At 41.8% G+C, this 14,503-nt stretch overlaps 1 protein-coding gene across 1 annotated transcript in view; it reads right to left on the minus strand.

The window, feature by feature from the left end:
• ESF1 (ESF1 nucleolar pre-rRNA processing protein) overlaps nucleotides 1-14,441 on the minus strand; it is a 68,570-nt gene extending 54,129 nt beyond the window's left edge. Inside the window, exons 1-4 of the mRNA XM_074989368.1 lie at nucleotides 14,312-14,441; nucleotides 10,692-11,389; nucleotides 6,655-6,929; nucleotides 1,240-1,353 (exon numbers count right to left, since the gene is read on the minus strand). Of these exons, the coding sequence (XP_074845469.1) occupies nucleotides 1,240-1,353; nucleotides 6,655-6,929; nucleotides 10,692-11,355 (1,053 nt within the window). The 5' untranslated portion in view covers nucleotides 11,356-11,389; nucleotides 14,312-14,441. The remainder of the gene's footprint in view (nucleotides 1-1,239; nucleotides 1,354-6,654; nucleotides 6,930-10,691; nucleotides 11,390-14,311) is intronic.
• Between the last annotated feature and the right edge of the window lie 62 nt (nucleotides 14,442-14,503).

Consider the following 14,503-nt stretch of genomic DNA (forward strand, 5'->3'; position numbering starts at 1 on the left):
AACTTACGGAACAACAGAAGCAGGGGAACACGGAATACAAAGCAATCATGCCAAAAACATTAGAAAAATACATCTTTGTAACCCATCACTTATTTCACTCTTGTATTACTGGCAAAAGGAACAAAAGTCAGACAGAAGAGTAAGTAGATTATGGGACGTTTAGCCAAGACAGCATTAAGGACTCAACAAATTTATCTCATTCAGTTTATTACGTAAAGCAGCATTTCCCAAAGTGTGGTCCAGGGCCCAGTACCGGTCCTTGGAAAAACAATACTGGTCCTTAGAAAAATATACAAATTATCACGCACAATCCTATTAATTTGGTACGTTTAGTATTTTCCCCATGTAATTATGGTAATAACAATAAGTTAGGCACTTAAGATTTATATTATTATGTACTATTATTATTGTAAACAAACAGTGAAAATTTATTCATTTTACATTCATTTTGTTTTATATGCATTTATATTTTTGGGCCGCAAAAAAGGGTATTGAAAAAAATTGGGTTCCACTTATATAAAGTTTGGGAATCCCTTATGCAAAGAATAGTACAATCGGATCAATTCTTTCGGTAGCAAACATGAAATACATTTGAGAAGGAGAATGTAAAAACCCTTAACAAAAGAACACAGACAACCATTCTGCTACCTCAAAGCCAAATAATAAAGAAGACCAAAGAGGCTCAGACAGCCTAACTTTCAGCACTCTAAACCCATGCTGCAATTGTACAAAATTCTTCTGTTGTATGTAGAAAAATACTTCCCAAAAGTAAATAATATAATGAATTTAAATAGTAAATGATCAGATGAAAGCAAACTTCACTATAGCTGTTTCAATTGTACATCTTTGTGAAATCAATCTTCTCACCCAGGGCAACTTTCTAGTTTTCTAAAACCATTTTAAAGAAATTAAGCATTAGAACTGCATGTTGCTTTTGCACACAGGGCTTGATTCTACTCCTGTTAGAGTCAACTGAAGTGTTGCCACTAAATTCAGCGGGAACAGGACCAAGATCAGTTTCACATATAAAAATTACACTATCTCATCTTACCGTCCTACATGAATATCCATTAATGGATGGGAGAATGAGGAGCTATAGCCCACATTTATTTTATAAAGGACCAATAGAAATCAATTGAATAGGGAGAGGAGAAAGAAAAACAGCATCAGAAACGGAGCAGAGAAGCAACTAGATGAAATCAAAATAAACTTGCATTTGTATTTTCAAACAATTCTTACCTTAACAGAAAATATAACACCCCCTTTAGGTATGAAAGAATTAAACAGAGCCAATAGGTCTTTGGCCTTCAACCGATCCCAGTCCATATTGCAAACTGCCAATCTATTTGTGATCTACATTGAAGAAAGAGAAAAGAAAAGTATATTATAACAAGATTTTGTTTGCTGACTGCTAAGAAAAACGTTATTTTCCAAGTCTGAGAGGTAGCCATGTTAGTTTGTATCTGCAAAAAAACAATGAGCAGCCTAATGGATTTGGCGTAAGTATTTGTCTATAAAAACTACTTGCTCAGAGTGGAAATCCAAGTGTGTGCACCCATTTGTGTACACACACACACACACACACACACACACACACACACACACACACACACACACACACACACACCCCTCTCTCTCTCTCTCTCTCTGTCAAGTGGAGGACTGGTGTTAATGAATCAGGGTAGATGTGGCTCACTCTTAGCAGCTCACGGGGAGGTGTGAGTACCTACAGAAGGAAAACCGGCTTTGCAATTAGATAACATTAAGCCCTTATTCAGTCCTAATTTGATTGTTAAATTTGCAGATTTCTTCTTTCTTCAGTTACTGTCCTTTGAAGTCACACTGTGTATTGAACTTTAGAGAAAAGCATAAGAATGGCATCTCCCACATCACTTTTCTAGTCATAGATGATACAGTGGTTCTTAAGCAGTGACTACAGGGCAAACAGAAACGTTCAGTAAATAGGTTTTGCTATTTTACAAACATATAATCTATTGTCTGATGACTTGACTTTCCTAGAGTTCACCTACTGTTTCAGACAACAGAACCACAGACAGCTTCTACTGCTTCTTACCCACAGCTCTAATTCTTTTAAATTTCTCTAATTTAAAATGTGAATTTTCACTTACCTGTCATGAATGAATGCCTGTAAAGGGTTAACCCTCAGGTGAGTCTCTGTGGGGGGCAGCCAGTAAGCCAATGGGGAGAGAGGAAACTTTTTCTAAATAGGAAAAAATGAAGACTAAGGGGTCTGGGTTCTGCGATTGGAACAAGGACAGACAAAAAATGCTAAGGAATCCAGTAAATACACTGGCGACATCCTAATGAGAGCATGGATGTGTAAGTATGAAGACAACGTTTAGTTAAATGCCTTCAGGTTATTTTCTTTGGATTTGGTGTGGGACTATACTCAAGCTGGTTGATGATTGTTTTCCCCTGTACTCTGTAACTTCAGAACTGAATCCCAGGGAGGTAATTCTCTCTGCTCTAATATCAGCAATCCTTAGGTGCTTTAACTACACCTAGCAGCTAAGTATGCTTGTTTATTTTCTTGGTATTTTCCCATCTTTTGCTTTGTGAATAATTTTTTCTTTAAAGATAACTATTTTCTGTGTCCTAGAGAAGTGTCTGTGGAAACACCTTCCTAAAACAAGGTCAGCTATTCGATTATAGCTCTTTGTTTCCAAACTAACTCTGAAGGAAAGGGTGAGTTTGGGGTTACTGCACAAGAAGATATCCAAGTGTCTTCCTGAGTTTTAAAGTGAGCTTTATCACTTGGTGGTGGCACTCATTACCAAGGCATTTTTAAGGTTTTTGCAGGCCCCCACTTTCTGCACTCGGAGTGTCAGACTGGGAAAGCAGCTGTGACATACTCAAACAACTTCTGCAGGGCTAAAAGAAAACTCATCCCCTACTGACAAAAGTTGACAAGAATAGGTCTGGCCCCGCCCCACCTGCAAGCAATGTTGGAAAAATTTTTAAATGCAAAGCACACAATACACAAAATTGTTTTCAGCACCATTACAGAAAGCTTCATGACCAGTCCAACAAGCAGCAGAAGCACTGGGGATATCTGCATTTGATGACAGACATTACAAGCAAACGTGAAAGGCTGCTTTTGGAACTGTAACTTTTAAAAACTAAAACCTAAAGATCTGGTAAGTGGCCTAGAACAGTGACACTCAACCTTTCCAGACTACTGTCCCCCTTTCAGGAGCCTAATTTGTCTCACATACCCACAAGTTATTCCTCACTTAAAAACTCATGGCTTTGCACAATAAAACTTGAGAATAAAAAAAAAGGCATTCCAGCACCACATTATAAAAAAATAGCTGACTATTCCATTTTTGCCATTAATTAGAAAATCAACTGGAATATAAATGCTGTACTTACATTTCAGTCTATAGTAAAAACAAATCATTGTCGGTATGAAATTTTAGTTTATACTGCCCCTACTAATGCTTCTTAAGTAGCCTGTTGTAACACTGTGCAGATATCTAGAATGCCTTTGTGTATCATCAGGGGACAGAAGTACCCCTTACTGAGAACCACTTGCCTAGAGCAGACGTCCACACACTCAGGGTACATCTACACTAGCCGGCTACTTTGAAGTAGCCGGCACAACGTCGAAATAGCATGCGTCGCATCTATACACACCGTGCGTTATTTCGATGTTGAAATTGACGTGAGGCGCCGATACATCGAAATCGCTATTCCAATCCAAAAATGGGAATAGTGCCCTACTTCAACGTTCGACGTTAAAGTAGGGCGTGCATAAACGATCTGCATCCCACTACGTCGAAATAGCGGGGTCCTCCATGGCAGCCATCAGCTGAGGGGTTGAGACACATTCTGTCCAGCCCCTGCAGGGCTCTATGGTCACCCTGTACAGCAGCCCTAAGCCCAGGGCTTCTGGTTGCTGCTGCTGCTGCTGCTGCAGCAGCAGCTGGGGGTCCATGCTGCGTGCACAGGGTCTGCAACCGGTTGTTGGCTCTGCGGACCCCGTGCTGTGCAGGCTGAGTGTGTCTGGGGGCGGGGGGGGGGGGAGCCTTTAAAGGGGCGGCTTGCTGTTGCCCCAGAAGGGCTAGTCTGCCCTGTGACCCTGTCCGCAGGCTTTCCTAGCCCCCTTATTCTGATTGGGGCTGCTTTTGTGTGTAGACGTTCCCCTGAGGGGCCCATTTCGATGCAGTGCTTTCCTACCAGCCCTGGAGGATGTGTGGATGCTACACATCGAAATAGCTTGTTTCAATTTTGCTACGTTGTAATAAGCTATTTCGATGTAGCGTCCCAATGTAGATGTAGCTGCAGAGAAAGCTTCCAGCACACTAACGCTGAACAGCAATATTAACACAGTTAGAATGATTAAAGGACATGTAACCAGTAAATAGTTTTAATGTAGATCCTAAAGCAGATTCTGTGTCATAGTGCCTGTCCCACCAGCTCCTCCACAGCCATGGGACTGCTCCTGCCCACCACAGGAATTAACAAAGGGCAGTTAACTAGTAAGCATACTGGCAAGCCTCATGCTCAACAGTTAACTGTTTCACACGCCTAACGGTGAACAGAGTTTTAAATGCCATTGAAATAACTTCAAGTCCATAACTGAACAACATGAAACACCTTTTCCAGCAAATGACTAAGACCATTATCATCAAGAGATGCAGAAATTAAATGAACAGATGCATCCCTCATTAGCACTCAATTTTCATTCTTTGGAAGCCTTGTCTGTTTCAAAGGAAGGAATACTTTGAACTCACAGGAAGTTAGTAGGGCTGTGAATTAATCACAGTTAACCCCTGCCATTATCTGAAAACAAAATTAACATGTCTGATTGGGAAGAGACACATCAGCTGCAGAGGGAACTGAGAGTCAACCCAAGTTTACATTTCCACAAGATCTACAAAATTGGTTGTTCATAGATGCTTACACACTCCCCCTCTCCCATGAATGACAGATTTGCTGTGTGGCAAGTGAAAATTTGCACGTTGCTTCGTTCGCAGGAAAGCAAAAGCCACTCATTGGGGACAGAAGATTTTGTCAGCAAAAATGCTGACTAACAGCACACTGACTTTTAGCAACAGACTAAAGCTAAAAGGCTGGGTAGCATAGTCATAACCTCACTTGCAGAAACCCAGTCTACCTCCAGAGGGAAGGCACATGAGAGAAGAGAGAGTTCCTATCTCAGCTCTGGCACAGAGGTGGGGACCCTGACTCACCATGCCACAACACACTCCTGTCAGACTCTCACTCTGGAGAGCAACCCCCACCCCCAGCCTCAGGCTGTCTTTCTGTCAAGGAACAAATCCTCAGTCCAGGCTCCAATGCCCCAGCCAGTCCCTCACTCTGGAAACTGACCCTCCCCTCAGCATGGCCCTCGCACCAAGGATTGATTCCACTCCGCACTGTGTCTCAGTGCCACTGGCCAGTCAGTTGCTCCAGGATATCCCATAAAGAACAGGGGGTCCGGTAAGCTCAGCCTCCCTGCACCAGCCTCCCCTCCCATGCCCTGCCACATGCTTAGTCTGTGAAGTAAAATGCATTGTCCCTAACATACAAGGGCCCTCACAGCTCAGTAAACGGAAGTCGCCCTGGCAAGCCCAGTACCAGAAACCACCTTTACAGTAGCAGCAAGACACCTCGGTCACAAGTCACTGTTTCCCTCCAACCCTGAAGGTGTGTCTACACCAGGAACTAGCTTTGAAGTAGCAAGCAAACTCTACACACATTTTCCCTTAGTTCAAAGTTAACTTCAAAGTAGGGGCCCAACTTCAAAGTCCTAACTCCATGCCCGGGAATAGAGTACTGCCCTACTTCAAAGTTTAAGTTCAAAGTAGGGTGTATAAAGACGCTCAACTTCGAAATAAGCAACTTCAAATTTATTTTTGTAGTGTAGACACAGCCTGGACGTAGATTTCTAAGATCAACTCTCTTCCTCTTTGGACAAGTGAGCCTGGCAAGCTCACAAACCCAACCCAACCACAGCAACATCAGGAATTCACCTTTCTTCTGCACAACTCACACCCCACCCCACCTCCAGAATATTGATTTTCAGAGAGAAAAAAAAAATCTTAACTGCTCAATAAGCCAAGATTCCGCTAAATTACACAGACCTGAAACATTACACATAATAAAAGCTAACCTTCTATTAACAGAGGGGAAAAAAGCCTCCTGCACAATTCATTCCACTTTAGCATACTAATATCCTGAGGTAAAAATCTTTTCTTATCCCCAACAAACACTGAGTGGACTCCTAGGTTCTAAAATTTATGTACAATGTATTATTTTTGAGTGGTCTTATGTTAAAAAAAACAAAAACAAAACCACATTTGTAAGTTCAACTTCCACGAGAAAGTGATTACACCACAGTACTTCTGAGGCAAACAAATACTATTTCTTGTTCATATTTTACACTGTAAATATTTATGATCAAAAACGGTAGCATAAAGCTAACCCTTCAGATTTTGTATTCTGTGTTGTAACTGAAATTAATATTTGAAAAGTAGAACACATCCAAAACATTAAAATGACATTGTATTATTTAACAGTGTGTTTGTGATTAATATGCTTAGCCCCTCGACAGCCATTTTGCCCTTGTGCTCATTTGACTCCGTTACAGTCATTTTATTACAATTTTTCCACTTTCAAAAACTTTACCTCATCCGCACGAGGTGCATCCATATCCAGTCCTCTCCAGGCATGTTCAATTTCTGGCTCCTTTGGAAATATTTCAGACATATCATTTTCCTCTTCATCTTCAGAACTGGTTTCAATATTTCCTTTCCCCCTAGCCAGATCAGGCCCGCTGTCTTCTTCTGACTCATCATCTTCCTCTCCTGTTTCTGCATCATCTTCCGACTCCTCTTCCTCTCCTGTTTCTGCATCATCTTCTGACTCCTCTTCCTCTCCTGTTTCTGTGTCATCTTTGGATTCTGCACAATTGAAAATATTCTTTATTTTTAGAAATGTCACCTATCAACTTTTTTCAAGTTACTTGCTCATATGCAATAATAGCTTGATTCACTGAAAATGTAAACAGATGTACAATTTATACATGTAGGGCAGTTCCCTAAGTGTATATGGTACTTTATGCAGAAATATATAATTTGGTTCCCACTGTAAGAAGCTTACAGTCTAAATTACCAAGTTATGACTGTTTCTTTTATTAAATACACACATACCCATGACACCTGGAGAGATTACACCAGGCAAAAGAAAACCATAAAAGACTGAGTCGCTGCAAAGGGGAGTCTCTTGGATTTCAATATTCCAAGTAATTAAATCCAAACAATGAATTAAACAGGAATATTGTGATCCAATGAACTTTTAATGGTAACTGACAAGGTGCTTCCAAAATCTCCTAATTCTGGAATGTATGTTCTGGGTTCACCAAGAAAATGTCACAGTGTTTTAAGTTGTCTATGCCTGGTGATTCTGTGCATATTCTTCAGATAAGATACTGGACATTGCAGGGAACAGTCCAAGGACTTGGTACTTAATGTGTGCTATACAGAGTGAGCACACCCTGCAGAGGCCTAGAAGGCAGCTCCTGTGTTTCCAGAGGCTGACGGGTTCAGGGAGCTGAGCAACAGCATGCACAGACAAAGCCAGAGTGGTGTAATGGTTCTGAATCTGAAGTACCACTGGGCAGAACCACAAACATTATGGTGCTTGCTTTGTTGCCTGCTTGCATGCCCAAGCTCTTCTTGATAAGATGCATGTGACACACCTGACTTGGATCGATGATAAAGAGAGTGCCTCCAGGAAATCAGCATATATTTGAGCAAAGCAGGAGGCACAAGACAAATTACAGCAAATGAAAGAAGACTGGTGGAAATATCAAGCAGTCAAACATCAAGATGTGGCCGTCAGATGTTATTTTAAAGCATTCTATGATGGGCTGAAGGCAGTCTATGGGCATGCATTGCTTACTGGTACACCAGTGTGGTCTGCTGATGACACCACTTCAATCACAGACAGTGCTAAAATCCTTGACCGCTAGGCTGAACATCTTCACAAAGTATTGAATCAGGCTTCAACTTTTGACAGCAGCACTCTTCATGAGATTCCTCAGTGGGCTAATGATTTACAGCTAACGATTTACAGCCATACCACCAACTCGTGATGAGATACAAAAAGTTGTTTAACAGATGAAATCTGGAAAGGCATCTGGCAGTGATGCAATTCCATTGGAAATTTATAAAGCTGCTGGTGACCAGCTGATGTACCGTCTTACCTGTTTATTTAGCGCCATTTGGGAGCACGAGCTAGTCCCCAGGACATCAAAGATGCCCTGATTGTACATACACAAAAGAAAAGGTGACTGTGCACAACAGGGCATCCCTCTGCTCTCTACAGCTGGTAAGATCCTGGCCTGGATCTTTTACAACTGACTTTTGCTATGTGTGTTCAGAAATGGCATTATTCCTGAAAGCCAGTGTGGATTTTGTCCCAGTAGAGGCACTGCTGATGATACGTACAGCCAGACAGACACAAGATAAATGTGGAGAGCAACATCAGGATCTCCATGAGAATTTCATCCAGTTGACCGTGGCGTTCGACACAGTTAACAGAAATGAGCTCTGAAAAATACTTGGGCTAATTGGCTGTCCTGAAACATTTATCAATATTGTTTGGGCTTTTCATGATAGCATGCATAGTCACGTCCTTAACAATGGACAGACATCAGCACCTTTTGAAATATCAAACAGTATAAATCAAGGGTGTATCCTTGCACCTCTTCTGTTTAACACCTAATTTTCAATAATGTGGTTAGTTGCTTTTAAGAACTGCCTGTTGGGCAAACCTGTTCAGTGCCAAACAGATGGAAGTATTTTCAATCTCCAGAGACTTCAGGCTCGCACTTATGTGGTTACTAATACTATCTGTTACTTTTCTGTTTGCTGATGACTGTGCACTGTTGGCTCATTCAGTGAAGGATACACAGGAGCTTTTTGATCACTCTGTTACTTCTGCTCACTGCTTTGGACTGACAGTGAACCTCAAGAAGACAGAAGGTATGCCTCATCCTATTTGGAAAGAGACCAGCACTCAAGTGATCAGTGCTGCAGGAAGAGTCCTTAAGGCTGTTGACAAGTTCTGCTACCTGGGAAGCATACTGACCTCTAGCATAAACATGGATCATGAAGTATCTGCTTGATTAGCCAAAGCCAGTGCTACCTTTGGAAAACTGATAAAACTCCTGTGGCACGTTCACAGTATTAAACTCCATACCAAGGTAGCAGTTCATCAGGCAGTTGTCCTGAATACCCTGTCGTATGGCTCGGAGTCATGGACAATATATTGCCACCATGTTTTGAAACCTGATCGGTTTTATATGTGCTGTCTGAGAAAGAGTGCCATGTGAATTGGTCGGACACATTTCCTAACATGGAAGTTCTGAAGCCGTGTGCAGTCATGGGCATGGAAGCAATGCTTATGAACAGGCTCTTAATCACTCTGAGTCAGTGTATCCAGGCACAGAAGATGGGATCTGTCAATCAGTCCGAGCAAGCAAGCAAGCAGGTTGTATCTTTCCTCAGATGAACAGAATCTGATTTTCAGAATGGTGTCTCAAAGACACAGTACACCAAAAGGAGATTCTCCCTTACTTCAAATAATTGGGTGGATATCTGTGTTTCTCAAGCAGAGGAATCAGAATTGTATACTACTACAACTACAAAGCATCATGACTACTCCATGCAAATGTTCCAAAATATTTTGAACGTTGTAATTTTTAACTTCGTCATGTCTCAACGTCAGGACAGTTTTAACCCTAAAAAAGAGAAAACATTCAAACATAGGACATTACACCAAAACTGATGAATTTCAAGTCCTGAAATATATCTGCAGCGAATAAAAATGATTCTAACAATTCTAATCTCATTCTAAAACATATGCATTTTCTGTCCTTTTTTAAAGTTTGTTTTTCCCTCTCTGTGATGAACTAATGATCGCTACTAGTCCTCTTTTGAAACAACATTCTTCCCCCATGTAAAAGCCTAAAACTGCAAACACAAATGTTAAAACTGCTCACATGTTAAAGCAATTTTGGTTTCAAGAATTAGGCCTCATTTTTTCCTCATTCTGTGGCAAATGTATTGACAGTTGTCTTTACCGTTTTATTCCTTCAAAATATCATAACAAATATAAAACAGCTTTACCATTGTCCTTGTTTAAAAATTAGTCTCTCCCAGAAGATGAAACTGCAGATAAAGAAGTTACTTAAAAGCTGCAAAAACAAGACTAGTTGTTCAAATGATCACGCAAGTTGGCCTCATATGAGGTACAGATTGAACCTCCCTAGTCTGGCACTCACAGGACCTGACTGGTTCTGAACCAGAAAATTTGCCAGATCATATGAGGTTAATACCATCTAGTCACATTACCAATATTTCCATGGTTTACTGGCCTCTTAGGAAACATTTAGGGTTAAAATTAGAGTTGAATAACAGTATAGAACACCAACAGCCAGGACTGGTGGCAGTAAACAAACTTTTCCCATGATCTCATAACTTGGCCACACCCATGGTAAGTGGTCACATGGCTAAATAAAAGTATGCGGGATGTTGCTGGACAAGGGAGTGCCAGAATGGTTTCAATATGTACAACCTCACACACATTGTCTGACATTGCAAAAAATAGTACTTCTTTTTTTTTTTTTAAATATAGCACGGTCCTTAAATTTAACAAACCTGAGTCAGTTTTCTTTTCCTCTAAAAGAAACTTGGTTTTGGAACCCATGACCGATTTAGTAGTACTCGCTTTTAAAGTTTCTTGTTTCCTCAGTGATGAATCTAAGCTCACCAATGTTTGTTTATTTTCCCCTTTCCATACAAGTTCTTTATCATGCTGTGTAGGATCAGTTTCTACATTCACTTTCTCACAGTCCTTTTTCAACTTTGAGCTACTTGAGCTGGTAAGCAGAGTGACATTTTTCTGTCCATTTTCAGAGCTATCAGATTTTGAAGGAGCTCCCGTTTCCTGCTTAACTACTTTGCTTTCCCCTTCAGTAGGTTTGTCAGGCAGTTTCCCAGAGTCTACACCTCCTTTAGATTTTGACTTTTTTTTCTTCTTCATTTTCTTTCCAGCAAACACATCAGTGTCAACTCCTGAAAGATCAGAGTCTGAATCTGAAAGATCATAAAATCGTTTCAGATCCTCTGTAGAGCTGTGGTTAATAGGACGGCCTCTTTTATCAATAGTGTATTTCAACTTAAACTTCTTGTCATGAAACATAGCCCGAAATCTTTTATCAATCTTGATTTTGCATTCTTTTTCTGGCATTTCCCAAAATCTAGGGTCTTTTGTAACATGGCTAAACCGCTGATCACTTGTCAGTTCCTTCATGGATGCCATTTTTTGGTCAATTTTGGATCAGAATTTGAAAAACCTAAAATATAAAAATAATGTGTTTCTTTATAAATGCTTAATAGTAGAAACATTAACATTAAATCTTACTTTAATGCATATTACTAAAATAAGTTACATAATTGTTAAAAAGTAACACAGCACACAATATTCACCAACTTCCGTATTTCTGGAAGTCAGGAAGAAAAGAAGCAAAGAAGCAAGCCTCGAGGAGAAGGAAAAATACCCCCATTTTAAAAGACCATAATTCATAATGGGGATGTTAAGACCATTTATCGGTTAGATGATAGGTTAAAATTGTTAACTGGTTATGTGCTAAGTCCCACTGCCTGCTCTCACTGCTCCAATGCCACAGGGTTCCATCCCCAGGCCTTCTCCAGCCTGTCCATAATGTGGCAAGGGTCAGTTAACCAGGAAGCCTCATGATTACAGGTATGCTTACTGGTTAAACAGTTAACATCCCTAATTCAAAATAACAACAACAATAATAAATAACAAAAGAGTTAAAAGAAATTTCAAGTTCTATGTTCAGGTCGCTATGCCAGATTTTGTCCTTTTCCAGTATTGTTTTCCTTATTATTTAGGTCTGACTATTATTTTTAGTGGTAAGAATACTACAGTCTACTTTTTAAATATATCTGTTAGTCTATAAGGTGCCACAAGACTAACACGATTATGACTCTGATACTTTTTAAATAAATATGCAAAGTTATTTATAGCACATTTTAAAAAGAAAACAATGTTTGTGTGTAGTAAGCACTCTGAAGTAAGTAAATGTGATTCTATTTAAACTACCTTACTGACACATGTTCTGTAGTTCGAATGGGAGCACTCCCAGAAGTAAACTAGACGACAACAGAGTACAGTATCTAGTTGCAGAATTAAAAATTTATAACTATCCTGTTTCACCAGCTTCCTTCTATGTAATTCCCCCCTGCCCTCTTATAGCTCACTGTCTGTGAGAATAACAATAATTAGACAAATAGGATTACTGAAGAACACTGGTACTGAATACCTCCCTAACAAATGTATGAAGTCTTGTGAAATAGGGTTACCATATTCAAACTTCAATACACTTCAACAATAAACTGCAGAATTACAATTCATTTGAAGATTTGACACCATCAGTTTATGGCTGAACAAAGAATGGAAATGGTTGGCCAACTACAAAAGCAATTTCTCCACTCCGCCACAACAGCCGCCGGGAATGGGCCACATCCTCCCTGACTGAATTGAACTCGTTAACTCTGGCCTTCCTCTTGAATGGAGACTTGCTTCTTTTCATGTGCCCGTACATTTGGACCTGCCCCTGGAATTGCCACACCATGCATCTGATCAAGTGGGTCTTTACCCACAAAAGCATATGCTCTAATACATCTTGTTAGCATATAAGGTGCAACAGGACTTCTCGTTTTTTGGGAGATATTGATGATCTGTACCAGTACCTACCACCTCATGCTGTATTAATGTGTTATAGTATATATGCTACATTAATACAATGTGTGTTGGTAGATACTCATACAGATACCCTCCTTCTCAGGGTGTCCTCTTTTTTGAAACTTCAAATATGGTAAACATGTGAAAAGTACTCAAGCAGCTAACCCTCTCTCCTATGTTCAACACCAACTCCAAGTTCCCACACATGCAATGCAGGAAATTGACTTTTTAAAAGTCTGCAACCACAAATGAGATAGTGTTCATCATTAGACTTCATTTGCAGAGTTGATATAACAGGACATTAGAAAGACAAGTAAGTCCACTGAGGCCTGGGACACTTGCAGCTTTTGAGGACCTTAGCCATAATAAAAATAAAAAATGAAGCACATGAAATAAAAAAGCACTCAAAAAGAGAGTGAGATATACTTTGAATATTAACAACCTAAAACCTTTTTCTGTACAAATGCACTAATTACGGAGGGAGATATATCAAAACAAGCTGCAAAACTTATCAAATGCCAAAAAATTAACATGGGTCTAAATCTGAGGCCCCCTTTTGCATTTGAGACTAAAACCAAATTTGGTCTCCTGCCCCCCAGTGGTCCTGGAAGAGGCAATATCTTTTATTGGACCAATGTTTACTGGTGAGAGAGTAGCTGGGCAGAGCCAAGGCTCATTTCTCTCACTTCCAGGCCATCTACAACACCAGAAGGATGCTGGACCAAGGGGGGCGCTACAACTGTGAGGTCTATTTCGCTCCTCACTCGCATAATGCATCCTGGCAGAGCTCCTCTGGGTGGCATCGACTGGGTCCCTGGATGGCTTTGAAAAGCAGTGGGTGCTATCGGAAGCTCTCTGCTCCGTGTCCCCTTCTGGGTTGCTTGTTTTAAACCTGTGACCTGAGCTCCCGGGCTCCTGTTTTCTTATTAGCTCCCCAAGAAATCGGTGGGGTCCTGGGTCCAGTAGCCCTCCCACGAGGCTGAGGGAGAGGCCTTTGCACTGGGCCTGTCCGCTCTGCAGCATCCAAACAGTCGCTCCGAGGTTGGTCCCATTGAAAATCAGGTACCGCCTCACGCGCCCCCCTCCTGGTGTCTGCGCTCACTATGGCAGCCCCCGGCTCCCGCTCATCAGCCTGGCACGTTCGGGGCAGCGAAACCCGCAGCAGCAGAGGGCTCGCCAGGCACCTCCCCGGAGATGCGTCCCGGTAACACCGCCGATCGCAGCCCGGCCGAGGCACCATCCGGCCAGTACATCTGCGGCGCGGACGGGGCTGTGCCGGTCCCGCAGAGCCGCACAGCCAAACACCGACTATGCCCCACTCTCAGGCCCAAGCGGGGTGTGCGGGGATCTGACTCTGTCCGCTAGTCAGAGGGACGGGGAGGCCTCGGGCTGCCGCTCCCCCACCCTGGGCCTCTCCGCGGCCAGAGAAGGGGGGGTGGTTCTCCCTCCTACCCGGGGACCTTCTAAACGGGGGAGCTAACTCAACGGCCGGCTCTACGTCACTCACCTGGGCCGCCGCTCTCGCGGACACGGGGCCACGCGCGCTGACAGGCGGCGAGTACAAATGCACGAGACGGACAAAAGCAAAAACAAGCCACAACTCCACGCGGCCGAAAAGCACTCGTGAATCGAACTTGTACGCGTGCGCAGTGACCTCTTGCACGCGCCCCCGGCAGAGGAAAGGCGCGTGCGTGGTGAT

The sequence above is a fragment of the Carettochelys insculpta genome, chromosome 3 (assembly GCF_033958435.1).
Source record: "Carettochelys insculpta isolate YL-2023 chromosome 3, ASM3395843v1, whole genome shotgun sequence".
NCBI classification, from domain to species: domain Eukaryota; kingdom Metazoa; phylum Chordata; order Testudines; family Carettochelyidae; genus Carettochelys; species Carettochelys insculpta.